This window comes from Hippichthys cyanospilos, chromosome 15 (assembly GCF_059441005.1).
Source record: "Hippichthys cyanospilos isolate Australia breed blue-spotted pipefish chromosome 15, RoL_Hcya_1.0, whole genome shotgun sequence".
In the NCBI taxonomy this organism is placed as follows: Eukaryota; Metazoa; Chordata; class Actinopteri; order Syngnathiformes; family Syngnathidae; genus Hippichthys; species Hippichthys cyanospilos.
The window spans coordinates 6,625,526-6,647,146 of record NC_142383.1 but is presented as its reverse complement, the minus strand read 5'-3'; the positions used below and the strand labels follow the sequence as shown (position 1 = coordinate 6,647,146).

The 21,621-nt window shown below is 38.2% G+C and overlaps 1 protein-coding gene across 1 annotated transcript; it reads right to left on the bottom strand.

The window, feature by feature from the left end:
• Positions 1–2,105: 2,105 nt before the first annotated feature.
• Positions 2,106–15,453, bottom strand: slc5a1 (solute carrier family 5 member 1). Its single transcript, XM_088435150.1, has 15 exons — positions 15,316–15,453; positions 14,420–14,491; positions 14,191–14,295; positions 14,053–14,112; positions 13,865–13,969; positions 13,691–13,796; positions 11,259–11,339; positions 10,964–11,172; positions 9,348–9,483; positions 9,179–9,286; positions 8,964–9,114; positions 8,689–8,857; positions 7,223–7,438; positions 7,050–7,149; positions 2,106–3,077 (listed from the first exon to the last, which is right to left on the bottom strand). The coding sequence occupies exons 1-15, from the start codon at positions 15,451–15,453 to the stop codon at positions 2,863–2,865; spliced, it is 1,971 nt and encodes a 656-aa protein (XP_088291276.1). The 3' UTR covers positions 2,106–2,862.
• Positions 15,454–21,621: the final 6,168 nt, after the last annotated feature.

The window sequence follows — 21,621 nt, the reverse complement described above, 5'->3', positions numbered from 1 at the left end:
TATATATATATATATATATATATATATATATATATATATATATATATATATATATATATATATATATATATATATATATATATATATATATATATATATATATATATATATATATATATATATATTTTTTTTTTTAGAAAATAAGATTATATAAATAACATTTTTTATGCATTGCCCACTGCGATGCCCACTGAGAGCTAACACCTGCAGACTGTAGATGCTCACTTTTATTCTATCACAAGTTTTGACTACACAACTGAAGAAACCATTACCATTGTTCACATTAAAAAAGCCATTCAAAAGATTTCATTTGTTTGTTGGTTCGTTCGTTTCCAAGCGTCACATTGCTTCAGTGGCAATGCACGCATCAGTACATATGGAGTTTTGTCCTCCCTCTTTGGACCATGAAGTCCAAAATATGGAGAAATAAGACCAATTAAGTCAATCAGTTTGCAAACACTTTTTAAACCCTTTAGTGAGCAGGGGAAACTGTATGGCAATCTAGGGCCAGTCAAACAGCAAAGCTATTAATAATATTAAGAATAAAATTAATACAAATAATACAAAAATCAATTCAATATACAGTACATTAGTGACAGCATCATAGATTGGTGGTAAGCAAATATCTGTATCAGCACTAACATTCCTTAGTGGTTTTTATGTTCTCTTTCTGCTTATGTGTTTTTGTGTTTCTTTTTTTCATGTACTCCTGTTTCGTCAAATATTGAAAAAAACATGCATGTTTGGCGTATTGAAGACTCAAATTAGTCCAAAATTATGGTTTGAGCTCATGTTCATGTTCATAATGTACCACACCTCTCACCTAATGAGAACAAACTCTGTGAAAAAAATAAATGGATGTTTACTGATTATGAAGTTATTTAAAAAGAATTAACCATTCACCACGGTATTTTTTGTTGTAACATGACACCATCTACCAACGTGATTTAGTCACTATGATGGCTCACTATTTGATTAAGCAGTGCTTTTATATGCAATATGTCTATGTTACAAGTACTGGTAATATTTTTTATAACACTATTTTACCCTGTCCTAGTTCTTATAAACATATTCAGCAGTCAAGCTGGAGGCACCCGTTCTCACCTTTGCTTCATATTGCGTAATACAGATAATGAAGCTTTCATTCAAAAACAAAAACAACCACTTCAGTTCCATGGAAGAAAAATAGCTCAAATCATTTTATTGCATTACTTGCGAAAAGCCATAGGATTGTGTCTACTGTAATTGAGGGGCCTCCTGTTGTCCAGTCTTGCAGTTTCCTGTCGTGCTAATTAGCAAACGCTAATGGGAAAATGAGCTCAGCACAGCAATATGTCAGTGAAATCTCAACATCTTAATCTCGCTTTTGTGCACCTCAGGAAGTCAACGCTGTCATTGCAGCAATAAGTAGTCCTCAGAACTCAGACTGTAGCCATTGTTACCTCCGGTGAGCTTGCAATGTCTGGCATTAACATGCTATGTTCCAAATCAAGTCCCCCAACATGTTTCCGCTCAATCAAGTATTCATGAGTGTTTGGAATGATAAATTAAACATGAAGTCATCACAGCGCTGGGGTGCATTTCTGCAGCGCTTGAATGTGAATTATGTGTATGAGTGCGTGTGAATGCGTGGGTGGATGTGTGTGTGTGTGTGTGTGTGTGTGTGTGTGTGTGTGTGTGTGTGTGTGCGTGCGTGCGTGCGTGTATGTTTTACTCAGCAATTGCAGTAAGTACTGATCGTGTAACTTCCCTTCAACCTTAAGCAAGGATGTTGCACAAAAGATCATGTTCAAAGTGTTTATAAGAGCACACCTTCAGGATATAACTTTTAAAAATATGCAATTAAAAAATTACAAAGGACTATGCAAAGGCGTTTGATAATTTTGATGAGGATTTTGGCTTTGCTCGAGCTCAAAATATTAGCGTTGAATAAGAGGCACATAATCGATGTCTTGGTCAAGTTTTAACGTGATAGTGGAGGGTAATCGTGATGGTCATACTATGAAATTTGGCAGTGTAATAATTTACTCATTTGTAAACGTCCCACAAATAAAATAAACAATGACAAAAAATAAAAAAGTATAAAGATTTACTGCTTATTTATTAACCACATTAAGTCATAAATGTTGAGACAAGGTGTCAAAATAGGATGCGTTAAGGAAGAAAGAGGAGTGGTGTAAAGTTTCAAGGCCAACCTTTATGATATTTATAAAACACTTTGCAGTATTGTTTGGGCATGAACAGTGACCTCTAAAGGTAAGTCAAGATAGCATGTTTTCATTAATTAACGCCTGAATCAACAAAGAGCAACATACATACATTGTGGACTCATAATAATAAAACTTAATAGTAAAAAAAACAAAACAAAATACTACAGTCCATCAAAGATACTTTCCCTCCTATTAGTATGTGCGGCATATTAATTTTGTAGTACTCAACTAGTTTTTTCTGCATCCATTTATGAAGTTTTCCTACCTATTTAGAATGTTTATACTTGAATGCTCCCAAGTATATGGCAGCTTAATTAAACATTTCTCAGAAATTTGGAAGAATTAAGTGGGTGACGTGACAAACTGTAATCAACGGTGACAATAGTTGTGACTATTACAATAGATAAAAATTGCGGATGAAATATACTGTTCTCTCAGGATTACTCTGTCGTGTTTAAAATGTTGTCGTCATTCGCCCACTGCTGCAAATGATGGCAGTTCTTCTAAATTTTAAACTGGTGCTTTTAACAACAATCAATATATGTACAACATGTAAATGTACCCAGAGAGTTATTGAAGTGCATTAATAGTAAAAGAATATCCTCATTTATATATGGTATATATATACACATACAATATATGAACAGTGCATTTAACCATAAAATCCATGAAAGAAGACGGCCACACAGAGGAGGAGGAGTGCGTTGGCATTGACGACATTCCTCCACAGCGGCACTTCGGATGTGTCTGTGAGCTTCCTCTGCAGCTCGGCTTGCTCTTCTTCACTCAGCTTTGGAGCTTTCTTCTGCTCCAGGCCGCAAAAACTCACTACCGCCTTCTTACAGCAGCCTGGCTCCTCCTCTGGTTCTACATGGAAAACAACAAAAGGTGTTCTGTCTGTGTGTGGTTTGCGAATGGTTTTCTTATATATATTGTCGTGCTGTTACCTTCCACGTGTGATGGCGAAGCGTGGGTGGACAGAGTCACACGACAAAAATAACTCCTTAGTGCACTTTACTTGTCTCCAATACGCACACAAGTTACACGCACGAGTGAACGTTTCGTTAACATACTCTACGTTGTTCTTGGCCTCTAGCTCGGGCACAGACAGCGCTGAGCAGTATCCGTGCAGTGAGCCGTGAGTACCAAAAAACAACCATAGAACAACAACTCGTCTCGCGATGACAACCGCGAACTGGACACGAATGTTGCATTCAATGACCAAACTTGGCTCGGAAAACCAAAACAAGAATTGATACACAAGTATAGGTCGCCAACATCTGAACTGCCTTACACTACCCCCCCTTTAGGAATACTGAGTCCCTTCAGTATCTGGTAATGTAATCAAAGTTGCTGAGTGTTAGTGAACTTTCTCTTAACATTTAGCTTTATTCTACTTGCAACTAGTGTCCAAATCTCTCTGGTCTATGAACTAGGCGACCACTTGATGTTTGAAAAGTCTCTGCCAATGAGTTGGTATCGCCTCGTCTTCTTCTTGGCTGAGCTGCTGAGGTGCTGGTCTGAGGTAATTCACATTGACCTTTGGACTCCATTGAACATGTGGTCGTCTCGCATGGACCTTTGGACTCCCCACCTGGATCGTATGGCAGCAGCAGTGGCAGTAGGGAAATGTCATTGTCAATGTCTTGGAACCCTGGGGGCTGGCAATGCTGTAGGACTTTGCTTCTCTGCCTCAAAACCCAAACGATGCATTCAGATGAAGGTCGAATGGTCATGGCTTGTCCCAGTGTTACTCTAGCCACACAATAGTCCGATTCATCATCTCGCACAATCTTTGATGGCACAAGTTCATTTCCAATGAAGACCTTGCCACGGGCGTAGACAACAACATCATGCGCCTTCATCAAATCCAGCCCCAAAAGAACATGGTCCCTTATGGAAGCTACATGCACTTCCCAGGGAATAGTCTTGGATCCAATTTGAAAGGTCACTTTGAGTCCATGTTTAGCTTTCATGCCATCTCCAACTCCTGCATTCAGTAGATAGGTCTCATTTAGATCAGTTGGTGCAATGTTGCTTTTGAGGATACGCTGGTACAGTTCCTCTGAGATCACAGTGGTTTGAGCTCCAGTGTCCGCAACAGCCTGAGTTGGAATGCCATTTATAGTTAGAGGAATTTGTAGACTTTCACCTATCTTTTTGGTGCAGCCAATCTGCCGGCCTTGTAACTGGTGATCTGAGTCTACAACTGAGTTGTGTGAACCGCCATCCGATTGCAGCTGGAATTCTTGATGCTTGTCGCCATGTTTATGTGCAGTCATAGGGCTAATTGGTGTAACACAGTCTTTTCTGAAGTGTCCTGTTTCACCACACTTGAAACACGGGCCAGCTACCGCACGATTTGGGCTGGGTGTTTGCGAACGTCCTCTGCTTTGTTGCAGCTGCTGGTAGTTTTGCTTTCGTTCTGGACCTTGGCTTTGGGTTGGTTTGGGTTGTTGGTGTCCTGCATTTAGAGACAGGAGATTCCCAACTTGCAGCTGCAGACTCTCGAATTTGTTAGCAAGAGATTTCACTTCATTCATTAGCGTAACAAACTGGTCAAAAGTGACATACTGAGGAGTCTGAACCCTGCGGGATATCGCAGCAGTATCTTCAAGCATGTCTCCTTCATCAACCCATGCGATGCGCCTGGTTCGGTTCCTTAGCTCAGTTTCACGGCCCACTGTGGCTTTGAAGTTATGCTCATGGGCCTCCACAAACTTTTGTGCGTCAACAAGAGAGCTTGGCTCACGGTTCATGACTTCATAGGCCACCTTTTGGTTCCGTAAGCCCTTAAGAAAAGCATCGGTTGCCAGCTGGTCCTGAAGCTGAAGATCAACTCCTGGGTAGGCAAGTGTGACAAGGCGTCTCACCTCCTCAGCAAATTCAGCAGATGTCTCACGGCCCTGACGCAGTTCTCCCAGCTTCCTCCTTATTGTTGTTGGTGGATCCATTTTTCCAAAACGTTGGGTGAGTTGCTCTACAAGTAGAACATAATCTTCCCTCGTGCGCTCAGGAAGTGAGCAGACATACCGCACTGCAGCGCCTCTCAAACATTCATGCAGCCTGTCCACTCGTTCCAAGGTACTCCATCCATACTTTCTGGCTTGGCGTTCAAATGGCATTAAGAAAGAGTCCCAGTCATCAGTTCCATCAAATATGGCTAATTTAGGTCTTTGAGGTTCTGGCATGTTGTTAAAATAGACTCCAGTATTAGGTTCCCTGCTTCCATAGGTGGTGTGGGCATGTGAGGTCTCGTGCTCCGTGTCTCTCACTTCTGGGCGTCTATTGTCAGTGTCCGGAACTCGCCTTGATGGTCTTGAGCTTTGAGATCTTTGATTTATCACTTCCAATTCGGCTGCAAAAGGAACACGATCTCTTGGCCTGGTTGGTCCATGAATAGATGCACTTGGTTCAAATGAATGGCTTTCCTCCATTGACTGCATTGGATTAATGTCTTCTCCACCTTGTGCAGTAGCAAGTAATGCTTGGATCTGTGGTGTGGTTGGTTGTCCTGTTATATGTGAAAGGACAGGGGCCAACATCATTTGAAGGTGTCTTGCTTGTTGGTTCTGAGTTTCCAAGAGAGTTTGCAGCCATTTTGGAGCTATATCCGCCTCTGCTTGGCTTGCTGTTGCGCCTTGTAATTCCTCCGTCATTTTTGCTCAGTTTTTATTGTGTATTATGTCTACTTCGTCGCTACTTCCGCTCACGCTCTTATCGTGAAGGGGCGGACCGGAAGTTGTGTGCAGCGACGCTGCGACAGCTTGACAAGATCTCCTCTACTTTCCACGTTCAATTAGACGAACGGCAACGCGTTTTAGCTCGACTCCAGTTGTTAATCCGTTCGGAGCGGAGAGGAAAACAGTCTTTTCGATTCTTTACGGAATTATTTTGTAGAAATATCCCACTTCTGACACCAGTTGTCGTGCTGTTACCTTCCACGTGTGATGGCGAAGCGTGGGTGGACAGAGTCACACGACAAAAATAACTCCTTAGTGCACTTTACTTGTCTCCAATACGCACACAAGTTACACGCACGAGTGAACGTTTCGTTAACATACTCTACGTTGTTCTTGGCCTCTAGCTCGGGCACAGACAGCGCTGAGCAGTATCCGTGCAGTGAGCCGTGAGTACCAAAAAACAACCATAGAACAACAACTCGTCTCGCGATGACAACCGCGAACTGGACACGAATGTTGCATTCAATGACCAAACTTGGCTCGGAAAACCAAAACAAGAATTGATACACAAGTATAGGTCGCCAACATCTGAACTGCCTTACAATATTTACATACGTATCTATCTATCTATCTATCTATCTATCTATCTATCTATCTATCTATCTATCTATCTATCTATCTATCTATCTATCTATCTATCTATCTATCTATCTATCTATCTATCTATCTATCTATCTATCTATCTGTCTGTCTGTCTGTCTGTCTGTCTGTCTATCTGACATGTTTTTACAAAACGTTTTATTCCATTAGTTTTAAGTGGACAAAAACATGAATTTTCCTCAGAAACGTTTATCAAAAACACCTCATTAATGACTCGACTTTCATTTCCCAGCAGCCAAACAGTTCAAACTGCAATCAAAATTTATGAAAACAAGAGATTAGCAGATTAGCAGACGTGCATCATTGCTATAGACTTTTTTAATCTGACAAGCTAGCTAGTATGTCCCTTTGTGGTTGCAAAAAAAGTTGTAAAAAAAAAATGTCCTGTATATGTGAGCCTCTGGAGTCATGGTGAGTCAAGCAACCTTACCAGTGATTAAAAAGGTCATAATGGCTGTGTTATTAACTGTGTTATTATTAATTGTGTGACACTTACCCTCTATTTCCATACTGCTGACATTGTCCACCCAATCATCTTTCTCCAGGTCGATTCTTTCTTCAGTATGGTTCCTCAGGCTCCAGCACAGTCGATATAACTGCATCCAAGACACATTTAGTGACGTGCAACGCTTATTTTTCATAGTTAAAATTAAATCATACACCGCATACATGTTTGTCAGCAATGGGTTTGGTCATGAGAGAGACGCCGAGGATGATTATGCAGGAGACCACAAAGAGGATGATGCCAAAGTAGAGGTAGTGAACGCTGCATATGATGGCAGGACAGTTACTGGGCTCCACACAGCTGCCTGTGCCATAAGCAAATTCTGTGATCATCCTGGATAGGCCAATTATGAGGCCGATGGTGAGCCCATAAAAGGCACCCTGTACAAGAAGAGAGGTTATTTAAGCATCCATCCACCCATTTTCTATACTGCTTGTCTTCATTTTGGTCGCAGATGAAACTATCTCTAATGATCTAGCAGTACTAGTGAGGTTATATAATTCTGCTCAACTAGTGGCACAGTGATGAAAGACGTGTTGAAGTTGTCCTTTTGATTCAAAGACTTTTTCACTGAGTATCTTGTACAGCATTCCAGAGAAGTGGAAAGTTGAGTTTTTTGATCTGAGCCTGGGAACAGTGCATTGGGATGCCATGCAAACTGGGAGGTCCATGTTGTGCATTCGGACCAAAAAAAAAAAAAAAAAGTCTACCTCTTCTTGCTTCAATCAATCATCATTTGGTAGTAGTGCCCCTCATGGAAGCACAGACTTAATGATTTTTAGGTTGATTTTCCTTAAGAATGTATCTAGCTCTCCATCCATTTTCTGGCATTCATTCTTGAGACTTTTTTGTGAGGCTTAGTACAGTAGTTCCAAAGATATTGAGCAAAAACTAATGCCCACTACATCTAAAGAAGGTGATCCATGTGTTATTTGGATTGAGAGAAGGCAGATTTTGATTGACTTCAAAAAGTCTTTTCAGGAACAAAATCAGAAGCAATTTGTTGTGATCAGCCACCTTTGTTTACATCCAGTACGTCTGGAACAGTTTGAGGTTTCAACTTGTACAATCCTCGTGGGACAAATTCAACTTGGCATTTATCTGGAATGCAGCAAAAGACTTTTGGACTTTGTATCTTATACTGTCTCTATTATTCTGAAACTGGTTTGCATACAGTACCGTAGCAATATGTGAGCTACCACCATTAATATACAAAAGAATTCCTGAAATAAATCTTGAAATTGTGTTATATTAGATATATTAGTATAACAGTATTTTAAGTAGGTTTTACACGGATCGGATCAGTCGTAATGTAAAGTTGTGTCAATCAATCAATAAGGATATTGATTTTTCCCTGCTGATCGGACCTATAGTATATTGGTCATTGTGTCATACTTCAAGAGCTAACTATCTTTGGTAGTTTCTGGCACTTGCTGTAAAGCTTTTAACAACAGCTGTTTGAGCTCATTAAAACAGTAAAATTGCCAACGTCACGTCATTGCACAACATTGTGACAAAAGAATGACCTCTGCATAGTCATTCTTTAACCACCATGATAAACGGAGCAGAGTTCACCTCACTCTTTTTTTCAAGCTTCTGGTAAAGGCCATTAACTAACCACCACACTCACAGACTCATTGACTCGCTTGCAGAAGATGGCCAGTATGAAAACTGCAGCAACGGGCGGCGTGAGGTAGCTGGTGATAGATTGGATATAGTCAAAGAGCTGACCGCTCTGGGCTGACTGCACCACTGGGATCCACGCTATGCTCAACCCAATCAGCACCAAAATGAACACTCTGCAATAAATCCAAGCACGTGGGCGCTTAGGCATTTATGAACTTGAACCATAACAATTTGTTCATTCAAGTCTTTTGATTATTATTTATTTATTATTTATTCTACCTGCCAGCGATCATGAGCTCCCTCTCAGTGGCGGAGCGACGGATCTTGGCGTAGATGTCCATGGTGAAGAGAGTGCTGGCGCTGTTGAAGATGGACGTCAGAGAGCTCATGAGAGACGCCAACATGACCGATAGCATGAGCCCACGCAGACCTGATGTAGAAAGAATTGAATTAAAATCCTCAGGATGATGGGGAGAAGGTCGTTTTCCACTCACCATTGGGCATTAGATACACCACCAGTCTGGGATAAGCGATATTGGTGCAGCCCACACTGGCGCCGCAGTGTTTGACACATTCGTCCGGATCCACGCAGGCCACCACATCTGTAAAATATCTCTGTTCAGCTGCTTTGACAAGTCACCTAAAAAGGTGAGCATCACTCACCAGAGTAGAGGATCCTGCTGATCATTCCTGGAAAAACTATCAGGAACATGGGCAGGAGCTTCAGGTAGCCACATAATATGCAACCACCTTTAACATGGGATAAACTCTTGGCTGACAGGCAGCGCTGCACAATCACCTTTGTTGTTGGAGAGAGACAAGTTGATCTTTTAATACAATTGTTTAATTGCTTTAAAAGTTACATGTAACCCAGATTTGCACACCGAACTCCATTGCCCACTACAACCGGTGGATCATTGAGAAGAAAAAAAATGATGGCGAGCACCCAACTGGTGGGCTACTCTATAGGTTTTATATGCAAATAACGAAATGTTTGCATGAAAGTATTATTGGCATTGATACAAGTAGAAAAACGTATCAATATCAAGTTGATATCTTAGTTTTACGATGTAATTACACAAACTCAGTTTTGCCACAGTCGTTTTAAAAAATAGTCTTGTTGTATTAGTGATTGTTTGCTTTAAAAAGTAACTTACGGTAATTATTTTACTGGACTTGATTTTGAAGCAACTGAATTGGGATTAAATTGCAAGCTATTTTAATAGTCACAATCAGCAGATATTGACAATTCAACAGAATATTGACTGCCAGTTTGCAGCTTAATTGGAAGAACAATTTTAACAGTAACATTTAAGAATAAAGATTGTTTGTATGGAAAATGAAATAAACACCACCTTACCTTACTATGATCACTTTACAATAAAAATGAAATAAAATATAATTATATATATATATATATATATATTTTTTTTTTTTTCTTTTGACTTTACTGATCACACATTTTAAACAATCTGTTTAAAGCTGTAGTCTGATTACTTGACTGGAAAAGTAATGCGTAAGCTTCTTTCATTCCAGCCAGATTTAAAAATGTGAATCCGCCAGCCTATTTTGGGCAGTCTGAGTGACCAGTGCATTTTATTTGTCTTTTAATGTCACCAGCTCAAAGATAAAATCAGAGTGACCCAAACTTTTTTTTTCACCCATTGCCTATTTAAAAACAAACAAACAAACAACAAAACACGCCAAAACAAACAAAACAAAAACTAGCTGACATCAATGAACGTCAATGCCACTCCTCAGCGGGGTTTCACTTTGCATCTTTTCAGTCAGTGGTACTCAGTGTTAAATTAGTTGTGACTCAAAACAAAGCAGATTGTAGCTTTGTAAAGAGTTACTTAGTAATGTGTTGCTCGCTAACTAACTGAAGGACAGACCACATAATCACAAAAGGACATAATGACAAATTATAAATGTAAAATTGTTTTAGAATTGGTATTCCTCAGTGAGTAACCATAGTAGAATAGCTTTCTGTGAGGTTCAACGAAACATAGCTAATCATCTTGGTCAACAACAACAGAGAAGCAAAAGCACATTTGTTGTCTGGTTACACAGGAAACGGTAGATAAAAGTAGTAAAATACTTCTGCATGAATGATAGTTCATGAAAGCACATTATGTCCGAGCATTATATAAGTGTCCTCTTTAGTTCTGCTTGGCCAAAACAACAAATAAAGCTGCTTTTATTTGAACAGCGATGAAGAGATCCATCAAGACATTTTTAATGACCACAGTTGTTCCATCATTTTCCATTTGACTGACCTGATCAGTGCACCAATACCACGTTGCTTGAATAGTGAGTCCAAAGACAAGGCCGGGCCAGGGCAGATCTCCTGTGATGGCGTCTCGAAAAATGTGGAAGGAGTCATGCCGAGGCTGGTAGCAACTCTCACTGATATTCCCCGTGATGGAGGGAACGGCCTGCATGTAACGTTCCTGGAAGCTTTCATACCCACCCACTTCATTGAAGGCTACAAAATAGATAGTATGACTCATTTCTGACAGGATTTAAAACGGGATCGAAATAGCTATACCGTACACGAGAGATAAACATTACCATAGCCCATTAGAATGAAAGATCCCACTATCATGATGATGGTCTGCAAGGTGTCTGTGTAGATCACTGCAGCCAAGCCACCTGAAGGATACAATACAACAGCTGATTTAAAGCACTTGAAGTTAGTGCTTTTCATAAAAAAAAGAAAAAAAAAAGCAGCTGTCCTTTTTATGTACAAGCTAATACACAGTAAAAATCTTCTATACATAAACAGTACATAATCATTCTAATGACGTGTCCCATTCAAAAAAGACAAAACACATCATCAATCGGAGTGAAATATATTTTGGGCAATGCCGGTGCATCCTTTCATTTTCTGTTTGTTAATCATATCATTGTTGCGAGGAAACGCAAATGCGAAAAGCAAATTTTTTATTCGGGATTATTCATTTAACTTTCCCTTAAAAAGGGCCAAAAGAATTACAAAAGGCACCGAAATTGTGTTGCTTTGTAGAAAAAAAAAATTAAAGTTTATTCATTTAATGCAACTTTTGGGTTACTTAAATAAACAATGCAAAACAGCTGGGCACTGAACCAACTTTTTGGGTTATTTATTTAACCCAAAAAGCTATGCCAAACAAATCACCAACAAAACCGATTTTCATAAAACGTTTTATATAACTATCCAATATGGAACAATGAGTGTGTAGTTTACCTTTGCTAAAAAACACATTTTTTGTGAGTTAGTGATTTCACTCTTACTTAAATGTTGGAAGACCCGACTGGCCCAACTTTTTGGGTTTATCTATTGGGTCAAATCAATTACCCAATGGGATCAGTTTGTTTTTGGCCCAATTTGGGTTGTATTGGATCGAATACAGGATACAATACACTCATACATAAATATAATTGTTTTACAGTGTTTTTTTTTTTTTTTTTACAGTGTGCAATATCAAAACTCTCTGGCTCTTGGTGGTGTGACAGAAGCATGCGTATTTCCCAACATCCTTCACTTGCCTCCAACAACTCTCAGTAGGATTGATGAACTGCTCACAGGTAAAGTAAGATGTTACTAACATGAGACTGCATGTATCGCCCAGGTGGCAGTCTGTCAGTCCCACCTTAGTTCTATTTGAGTTTTAAAACTGAAAATTTTAAGTTTATTAATTTAGTTTATTTAATTTAAAGTTAAAATGAGGAATTAGGAAGTTAGAGATTACCATGTAGTTTTGATGTTGCAATACATTATTTTGAATACAGTAATATCCATGCATCCTTTTTCTTTAGCACTTTCTCATTAGGGTCATCTGCCAGAGACTATCTCAGCTGACTTTGGGTGAGAAGAAAGGTACACCCTGGACTAGTCCTCCTTCTACAGTATCTCCCATCCTTTAAAATCTTCAACAAAGCTAAAATGCATATATATATATATATATATATATATATATATATATATATATATATATATATATATATATATATATATATATATATATATATATAAATAAAAAATATTTAGGCTTTTCCATGTCAAAATGAAGCAATGTTTATTACTATGACCAACTTGCCTAATGTAGCATCTGGACATAAAATCAGCGCATGACATCAAAACTTTAGAAAAAAAATATATAATGTTGCACCACTTATACACAATGTTTGTTATTTGTTTATTATGAGTAAAACACTGATTTTAAGTGGAAAAAAAAAACTTTAGGATTAATTCCATTGTCATACTTCAAGAGCACAGACATTTTTGGCCTCAAATACCGCAAGTCTCATTTATTTATTTATTTATTTATTTATTTATTTATTTATTTATTTATTTATTTATTTATTTATCTATTTATTTATTTATTAATTTATTTATTTATTTATTTATTTATTTTTGAATGGTGAAAAACGCCAGAGTGTTCCTGGAGGAAAACGATGCAAGTATGGGGAAAGCATGCAAACTCCACCCAGGAAGTATCTCTTTCTTAGTAAATTATTTTCAGCAGTTTAAAGTTAATATTTTGCATGTACTGTAATTATTGTGATCATTTTATTATTTTTCAAGTACGAGTAACACCTTTAAAAACAGATTTTACCACTTGCTGTTGATTAAAAACGACATCACATGCTCAGGTGAAAACCAATCATGACCCGCTTGGCAATATCACATGACCAAACCCAGAAAACAGGTGTTATGTGTGAAGTTATCAAATCAATTATGGCCAAATCGTAAGTTCATACTGCTGAAAGTGGCAAAATAAGGAAGGTAACCCTTTAAGATCTTCCAATGTGCAACTTGGGGCATTAAAGCAGGATAGATTGCACCTAGTCCACTTTATCAGCCTAAAGTAACAATAACATGTCACTGACGAAAGGGATGAGTATAAGGTGTGTTCAAAGACTTTACCCCCAGTAGGTCACCACCTATTTATTTATCTTCTTGTCCCATTCATGATTAAAACAATGCCGGATGTGCAGCCTGAGATCTTTGGAGAACAGACCTGTGACGGTGTACAACGCCGTAATCAGGAGCAACGCCACAACCGCCAAGTAGATGTTTAGGCCAAGAGCCTGGTTGATGAAAATGGCGCCAGAGAACATGTCTGCCTGAGTGGACGGGAGATTACATGTCATGGAAACTGATAACAGACAGGACATATTAAACAGACACTTACAGAGATCTTGGTGAAAATGTAGAGGAAGAGGGAGAGCACAGAAAGGTAGACTCGAATCCGTTGCCCCCCAAACCTCTTCTTCAGATACTCGGGCATGGTGACCACCTTAAAACATCCAAATGCTGTTTCAGTTTATATGCTATACTTTCAGCATATCTTCTTCTCAAGAAGTACATTAACATGTTTACCCCTGCTTTGATGTAGATTGGTACAAAGAGCCAGCCCAGGATGACCACCACAATGAGAGCCTGAAGTTAAAAGCCATATTTGTGCACTCATTTAACATTGTTCCAAATATATTTGGTTAAAATTCATTATTTACTCACATTCCATTCAAATCCACCGATGGCTATTCCAGAGGCTGCACCGGTTCCAGCGATTCCCACAAAGTGCCCACTTCCAATGTTACTGGCGAAAAGAGATGCTCCAATCTTTGGAAGGAATAATTACTGTTGATTTGTTTGTTTGTTTGTTTTCAGAGAATATTCCACATTCTTGTTACATTTGGTATGGTTGTCAATGTCAGAACAAGAGACATAAAGATATGGGTCTCACCGGCCACCAAACCATACTTCTGCCTGCCAGGAAAAAGCCACCAACAGTGGCGCGGTTGGTGCGAACCATAGCCTGCAAAACAGGCAAACAAAAAGATTATACCTTATTTCTGACAATTAGACTATTAGAAAGAAATATGGTCATATGCTGTTAAGGTCCTCTAAAGAGTGAAGTAAGAGGTTACAATAGCAGTTAAAGATCTGATGATGCACGTTTAGCTTTTGGAATATTTTGGCTGCTTTGTTTTGCTATGTGACAGAATCAAAATATAAGAAATTTAAAATTTATTGATTATCCATAAGAGCCACTAATTGATTTATTAATATTGTCTTATTATTTATTTTGTTTTATTGGTTGTTGATCAATAAATTCATTGTTGCAGCTCAAAACAACAATAAGGATAATCTAATAATAATCAGAAGAGGGAAAACAGCAATGACAATAATAACGATAATAAAATACATATTTTTATGACACATATCCTTTCTTGACATTTGTCAACAACCTGAATAGCAGTAAAATAAAATAAAAAAATATATATACAAATAAAACAGTCAACGGACAAAACCAGTCAGGACATTTTTTTTGAAAATGGAGGGGTTTTATACATTGGCTTTTTTAAGACTTGAATCACCTTTTACATCCCATTAACACATCCCCTCTCCTGCAAAAGATTTAAAAACAAAGCCTGATTGTAGCCAATGAGAGTAGTAAAACAGGCACTCTTTATTCTCAAGCACTTCCAGGAGTAAAAACACCGCAATTTGGAAATCTCTTTGTTATTTTTCAGCTCTTTCTCGGTTTAGGTTTCAATTCTAACTGCAAATGGAAAGGACAATTATTATTTCTATTCACAAGAAGATACCAATTGTTATTTTGGAGGTTCAAAAACTCACCCATATTCCAACAGCCAAGACCACCACAAAATAAATGACAATGACAGATATATCAGCAGGATTATTGACAACCACACCGGTGCTGTCATTTCTAGCACTGCTCCTCACTAAAGAGAAACCAAAGTAGTCCCGAGACATTGTGGAAAGTGTCCGCCACACATGCACCGATGTCGATGAACGAAGCACCTGTGATCACCTTCGCACCGTTACCAATTCAGCGCCACGGGGGGGTGGGATCAGGCGTGGGAACATTTGGAGGGGCATGTGAAGGGGCCATGATCATTTTAGTTGAAAGTAGATAGATTCATGATGTGTGGCTGTGTTCACTGAAAGCAAATAACGTTGTTAATCATCAACATACAAGGAAATGCATGTTAAGATTTCCTGCAAGACAAAACACCTCCAAATAGATGCCGGCAGCCGGTATTGTTTTCAGTTAAGAACATATGACAAAGACAAGCCATTTATTGCAGCCATTGAAGTGGGTATGGTATTTCAAACATGCACTTGGCTACAATGTGTTAAACACTTGGTCAATCAGTACAACAGGATTGCCGAGTGAAGTCAGAAAGATATTTTTCTGTTCCCTTGTATTATGTTCATTATGAACTTCTCAGCACTAATTATAATTTGGTGGATTATCAAAACATAATGGCCTTGAACTGGTAAATCAATATTCACTCTACAGAGAAATTACTGGTAAACATATTACTGAACTATGAACATGATAACATGATTATAAAAGATTGTGACTCAAACGCAGATTATCGGCTGTATCATAGATACCTTGAGATATAAATAATCAGTGTTGGGAGTAATGCATTACAACAGTAATGCAATTACTGTAACACATTACTTTTTACTGTAATGCGGTGGTGTAATGCATTTCACACAAAGGAAATTGTGCAGAAATTTGGTCCTTTGAGGTTGTTTTTAGATGTGCTTTATAAATAAGATACAATAAATCAGGCAAAATGATCGTTCTCTCGCTGAGGGATGCCACTTTGACCTCAAGAGGTTAGGAGACTCATGGCAGAGTATTTCATAGAAGTTATATTGCTGATTTCCATAGTGGATTCACCAGCATTTCGAAACCTTGTCACCTGTCACAACTAAAAAGATCACATTAATTATTGTACAATTGCTATTATTAATAGTGTCCAAATAGTTGTGGTCAATGTGTATCAAGATGAAGCATACAAAACCTCATGTTAAACAGCACGTTAAACACAATAATAATGATTTAGGCTAGCTGCTAATGTTAGCCCTACTGAAACCATCTATTTTGAGACATCTGTCCCTAACCTAGCCGACTAAACTTGAATTTGAAAATTAATGTTGAAACTGTGGAATGCTGACTATGCTGTGATGCTACTGTAAGTAATAAAGAGATTGAAATATATATATATATATATATATATATATATATATATATATATATATATATATATATATATATATATATATATATATATATATATATATATATATATATATATATATATATATATAAAAGTAATGCAATAGTAGTGTCATGTGTTACATTGCAAATATTTTTATGTAACAAATTACTGTACTTTGAAATGACAGTAATAAGTCAAAAATAATGCAGAACAGTTTTGAAGTAACACAGAATAATACACAGAAATAATTGTGACAAACAAAATTAGAGTCCTTTATATGGCCTCTAGAAAAAAGCAATGGTGGAGGTGCACTTGAGCACACTGCGGCACAATAGTAGTAAAGCTTCCAACCAAACGCAATTGAGACACATTTTTTCTTGTGGGTTTGTGCTTCTTGTTCACTGACCTTCCAAAGGTGCATGCTACCACCTTATGGGCATAACATATAATGGCATCTGTATCCCGAAGGAGATGAGACTACGCTACCAAAAGTGGCAAGTAGATGGCAGCAGACACGCAATGAAGTCGTCCTGACGTCACAACAGGACGAAACGCAAGTCTTTAATGAAATAAAATGTGAAACTTTTCTGTGAATGCCCCTCAGTGTCAGGTTCTGGGACAATGGAGAGGAGTTTGTTCTTAAAAAAAAAACATGTTCATGATTGAAAGATTTAGAGTAAAAGTAATCTTACTTATTTATAAACCATGGAAGCCTACAACATTGTTGTTCTTTTATTTTGTCAAAAAAACTTCATCTTGACAAAGAGACGCATTTTAAATTTACTCCATGTTTCAAGGTAATTGATATCGCGGTCACATTGTGTCCCTTATATTTGGAAACAACAAGAAAGATAGTGTTTGTACATTTCCTCATTCATTTCATTGAATTCTATTAGTATGTTAATAATATTAATTTACTTTAGTGTTACTACAAAATATTTTATTTTTCTGTTATTATGACTGAGCTGGAATGCCTGATTTAGATTTGCTACTGTATAGTGAAATTTAATTTGATGTGATATTTTATGAGGTAAATTTAAAAAAAAACATCAAATCCTTTAGAATGATTGATCTACACTTTGTTGAGTGAATATTTCTGATTCAAAAGACTGTGCTGTGATAACGCCCCCCCTTCCCAAATTAAATAAATAAATAAAAATCAGCAAAAAGACACGTGGTGCCATCCAGAGTATCACACAGTGCTCAATGGCGTGCAGATGATGTAATGAAGTACGTAAATTTACCTACCTAACTACAGTTTGTGAAGAACTTATCATCTATCACTGGAATGTTTGCCATTAAACCAATAACTACACCAACAAACAATATAACAGTAAAAAAAACGTGCCATTTCAAATGAAGCTGACTAACAAATCAGTCAATTCTGTTGGCGTGCTAGCCACAGTGTAGTGTCGGCCTAATGCTAATGCTAGCATTCGTGTTCTCTGCACATTAGTAGTACATTAGAGTAAATTTACCTACCTTACCTACCTGCCACAATAACTCACATTTTTATGCCAGTTATAGAAAAAGTATCTGTGGTTTGTGTTGTCTGCTGCATGATACAAAGAAATCGGTTCCTTTTATTCAAGAGCTAAATGATGGGAAATATTCTAGCAGGGGCTATGCATTATCAAGGGTGAATCAGGGATACTGGCAGTGCTAAAAGATATCTTAAAATGCTGGTGGTTGACAGGTTACGTTTTCTTCTCTTGGTCAAAAATTATTCGAACAACTCCCTGAAAGATTATCTGCAAAAGGTACTTTATTTTGACAGCTAGTTTGATGATAAGAAATTTGGCTCAACTGGGGAATTATGCATGCCAGAGAAATTTAGTTGGTTTTGGCTTTGTTGGTCTTAATACCATAAAATGAGATGGTGGAATCAAATTGGCTTCAGCCAAAGCTACATGAATTCGTAAGGCTTTTTTGAGGACTGTGAGTATTGTGAGTATTTTTGGGGGATTGTGAGATTGATATATTGTGAGTCCACCAAATGAAAGGAAAAAACTGGTACAGTATATGGTTTTAGGCCGGGGTTATGGAAGTAAATAGAAACCATTTCCGGAAATATGTGCAGCTGTGTTCTTTATGTGGCTGAAATAGGATTCATTGTGGACAAAAGAGTTGCATGGGCAATGGCAAACCACTCCAAATGTAGTCTACATTTCTGGACAATGGACTGATATTACGGCCACTCAGTTCTACAAAAGCATGACTGCCCAATTTTGACTGCTGTTCTGAAATATTTATGGTCTAAGAGAGAGGGATTTGAAAAGTCACAGATCAAGCCACACTGTTCCTTTTAATTATTTGTCCGGTTTTCAAGTTTACATGTCATTACAAGTGTCAATTCTGATTTGTCACAAAATAAGATGTCGTCTGGAAGGAATCTGATCATTTCCATTGTAGTGACTGGACCACATAATTTTCATCTTATGTCCAACAAAGTGTTACACATTTTGAGCATAACAGGAAAGATTACACAAAAATGTTATTGTTTTTTTTTTTTTTTTCGCAAATCAGAAGGGTGTTTGTATTTTCTTTCCAAAGAGACCTGTTGCTCTAACAGACAGTTCCTGAACAGATGCCAGGTTAGTTAATTGTACCTGTCTAGAGTCAGAGCAGACTACCAGTAATGCCCTGAGAGGGCACCGGCGGGTGCATCAAGGCAGAAGGTAAGCCTGCCATCTTCATTTAGGTTGGGTCACTGCGTATTAGGCTCATAGCAGACAAGGTCAAAGGATGAGGCACTAATATGAGTGAGCCCAGGCTCAGCACATTGAAGGAGATATATATTTTTTTGTACTCAGCAGGCTGGCTGTACCCAAGGAGTAGGTAGGTGGAGATATGAAAGCTGAGGGGGCACTGAGGACAAACTGAGAACCTATGATGGATGAAGCTGAGAGGTAAGTTGAGGACACAAGTAAATTCAGAATATACGTAATTGAGGTCTGGCTTTAACGTTTTTTTTGGCGGCTACAAATACTATTATAGAGATCAGTGCTGAGCAGTGTCATTAAAACAGAAAAAGTCAAGAGGCTTGCTGGCACAGATACATATTTTGCTATTAACAAATACTACAAAAAAACAGTAAGGTTGTAAACTGTATATGTTGGCTGTGGCTTTGACAGAGATTACAGATGGTAGGGTAATTGTTTGTTTCATCCATTCGGACTGCCATGAATTCCAGTGATCACAAATAGAAATGCATACCTCCATGATTTTCTATTGTGGACCAGGTTAACAATACACAAAGGACAATATTGAGATTTATTGTCCAACCCATTTTCTTTACAGTGATATTTTCTCTGTGTCCTGTATGTGTAACTGAACACAAAGTACTTTCAGCAGATGTAGCCAGAGCCAGTCTCTATCCACTGTTGGTGTAAACATTCTGTACTGCGCATTTGCCCTACTGAAAACATATTTCTAAGCTTTGTACCTCAAGTGTGTTGCTGTCATGGAGGAAGCGTTGCGCAATTCACGACACCTTTAAACTTCTCTGCAATCTACCTGGGCGAACTTGGCCACCATGTAGAGGAACCTTGTCGTTGTTGGTTCTTCATAACTTAAGTCAGCGCTGTTGGCCTCGTGGCTTCAGACACATATCACATCATTTGTGGGATCACTCCTTCAGGCCTTGTATCACCTAAGAAACCCAAGTCAGATAAATTCCTTTTCTTGTGTGTCCATCGTATCCCATATTTTTTGAAAATTGCAGTTATGTTTACTGTGTACTGTACAAAATGAATTTGAAGACGGGGCAAAATTGGCCTTAGGTTTACTTAAGAAAAAGGACTCCACAGACTGACTGACATCATCTGGCCAGTGATTATTTCCCTCTGGCCGTGCATCAGCACCACCCTGTGACCAAAACAGCATCTGGGCAATAATCTATTGATGGTTGTTGTTCACGGTTCATTTACAGTAAAGTCACTTGATTTCGTTCCGGAGCTGTGTCCTATTCTGTAGCTGTCACATTTTTTTCGTCTCTGACACTGACAATCACCACATGACAATCACGAGGCCTGTCGAGCGGAGTTGTCCAATCTTCAGTGGGTTTCTTTGACAACGCGCAGAATTTCCCAGCATTGTTCAAATCAAGTTTGTAAAAGAAGAAACCACAGGCCTAATTCACTTTGTGGAACATTCAGTGAACAAATTAAGACATAATAAGCCATTCATTCATTTGAACACAGCTGGTGCGTGTGATTTGTTAAAACAGGATCTACCCTGTTGATGATGTTGTTGATTACATGTGCCATAACTTAGTTAAAGCTTCAGCGCCTAAGCATTGAAGTGTACAGAACTGTATGTTGTCACCCCATCACAAAGAGGCCACAGTTATTCAGGAGTAATTTAATTACATTCTTGATGTGGCAATTAGTTGTGCCCCAGCAGCTTCATTGTTCATTGGGGACAAACACTGCCCATTCCATGATTTTAGACAGTATGCTAGGTTGCTACAGTAGCGGCCTTATGCTTAATGCAGCATACTTGAGACAAACCATTTTGAGAAAGCCATGGTCAGAAAACACACTTACAACACCATGAAAATTTGCATAAGTTGTTTTATTCGTAGTTGTCCTTTTTCATTTAGTTTGATTTTTTTTTTTTTTCTTGGAGTGGACATCCTGTAAATTCAAGCGTGAAGCCCTTAGCTCAGTTGTTTGCACATCGTATGTGAAAAGAAAGGGTAAGAGGAGGAGTGGAAATTCCCTTTCTCCTTCTCTTTCTCTCTCTTTGTCTCTTGCAGTCTCCCAACTCAACCACTATTATTATTTGTTTGGACAAAGAGTGTACCGTACAGTATATTTACACATCATACCAACTGTTGGACAATTTCCACTCAGAGAATGCAAGGAAAATTGAACTTTGCGTTATCTTTTACACATTTTCC

Coding starts and splice junctions, on each gene's coding strand:
- slc5a1 (XM_088435150.1), bottom strand. CDS start 15,453: ATGTCTCGGGACTACTTTGGTTTCTCTTTAGTGAGGAGCAGTGCTAGA. Junction 14,296..14,419: donor GAAGTATGGTTTGGTGGCCG/GTGAGACCCATA, acceptor TTCCTTCCAAAG/ATTGGAGCATCTCTTTTCGC. Junction 7,150..7,222: donor AACCCATTGCTGACAAACAT/GTATGCGGTGTA, acceptor TCTTGGATGCAG/TTATATCGACTGTGCTGGAG.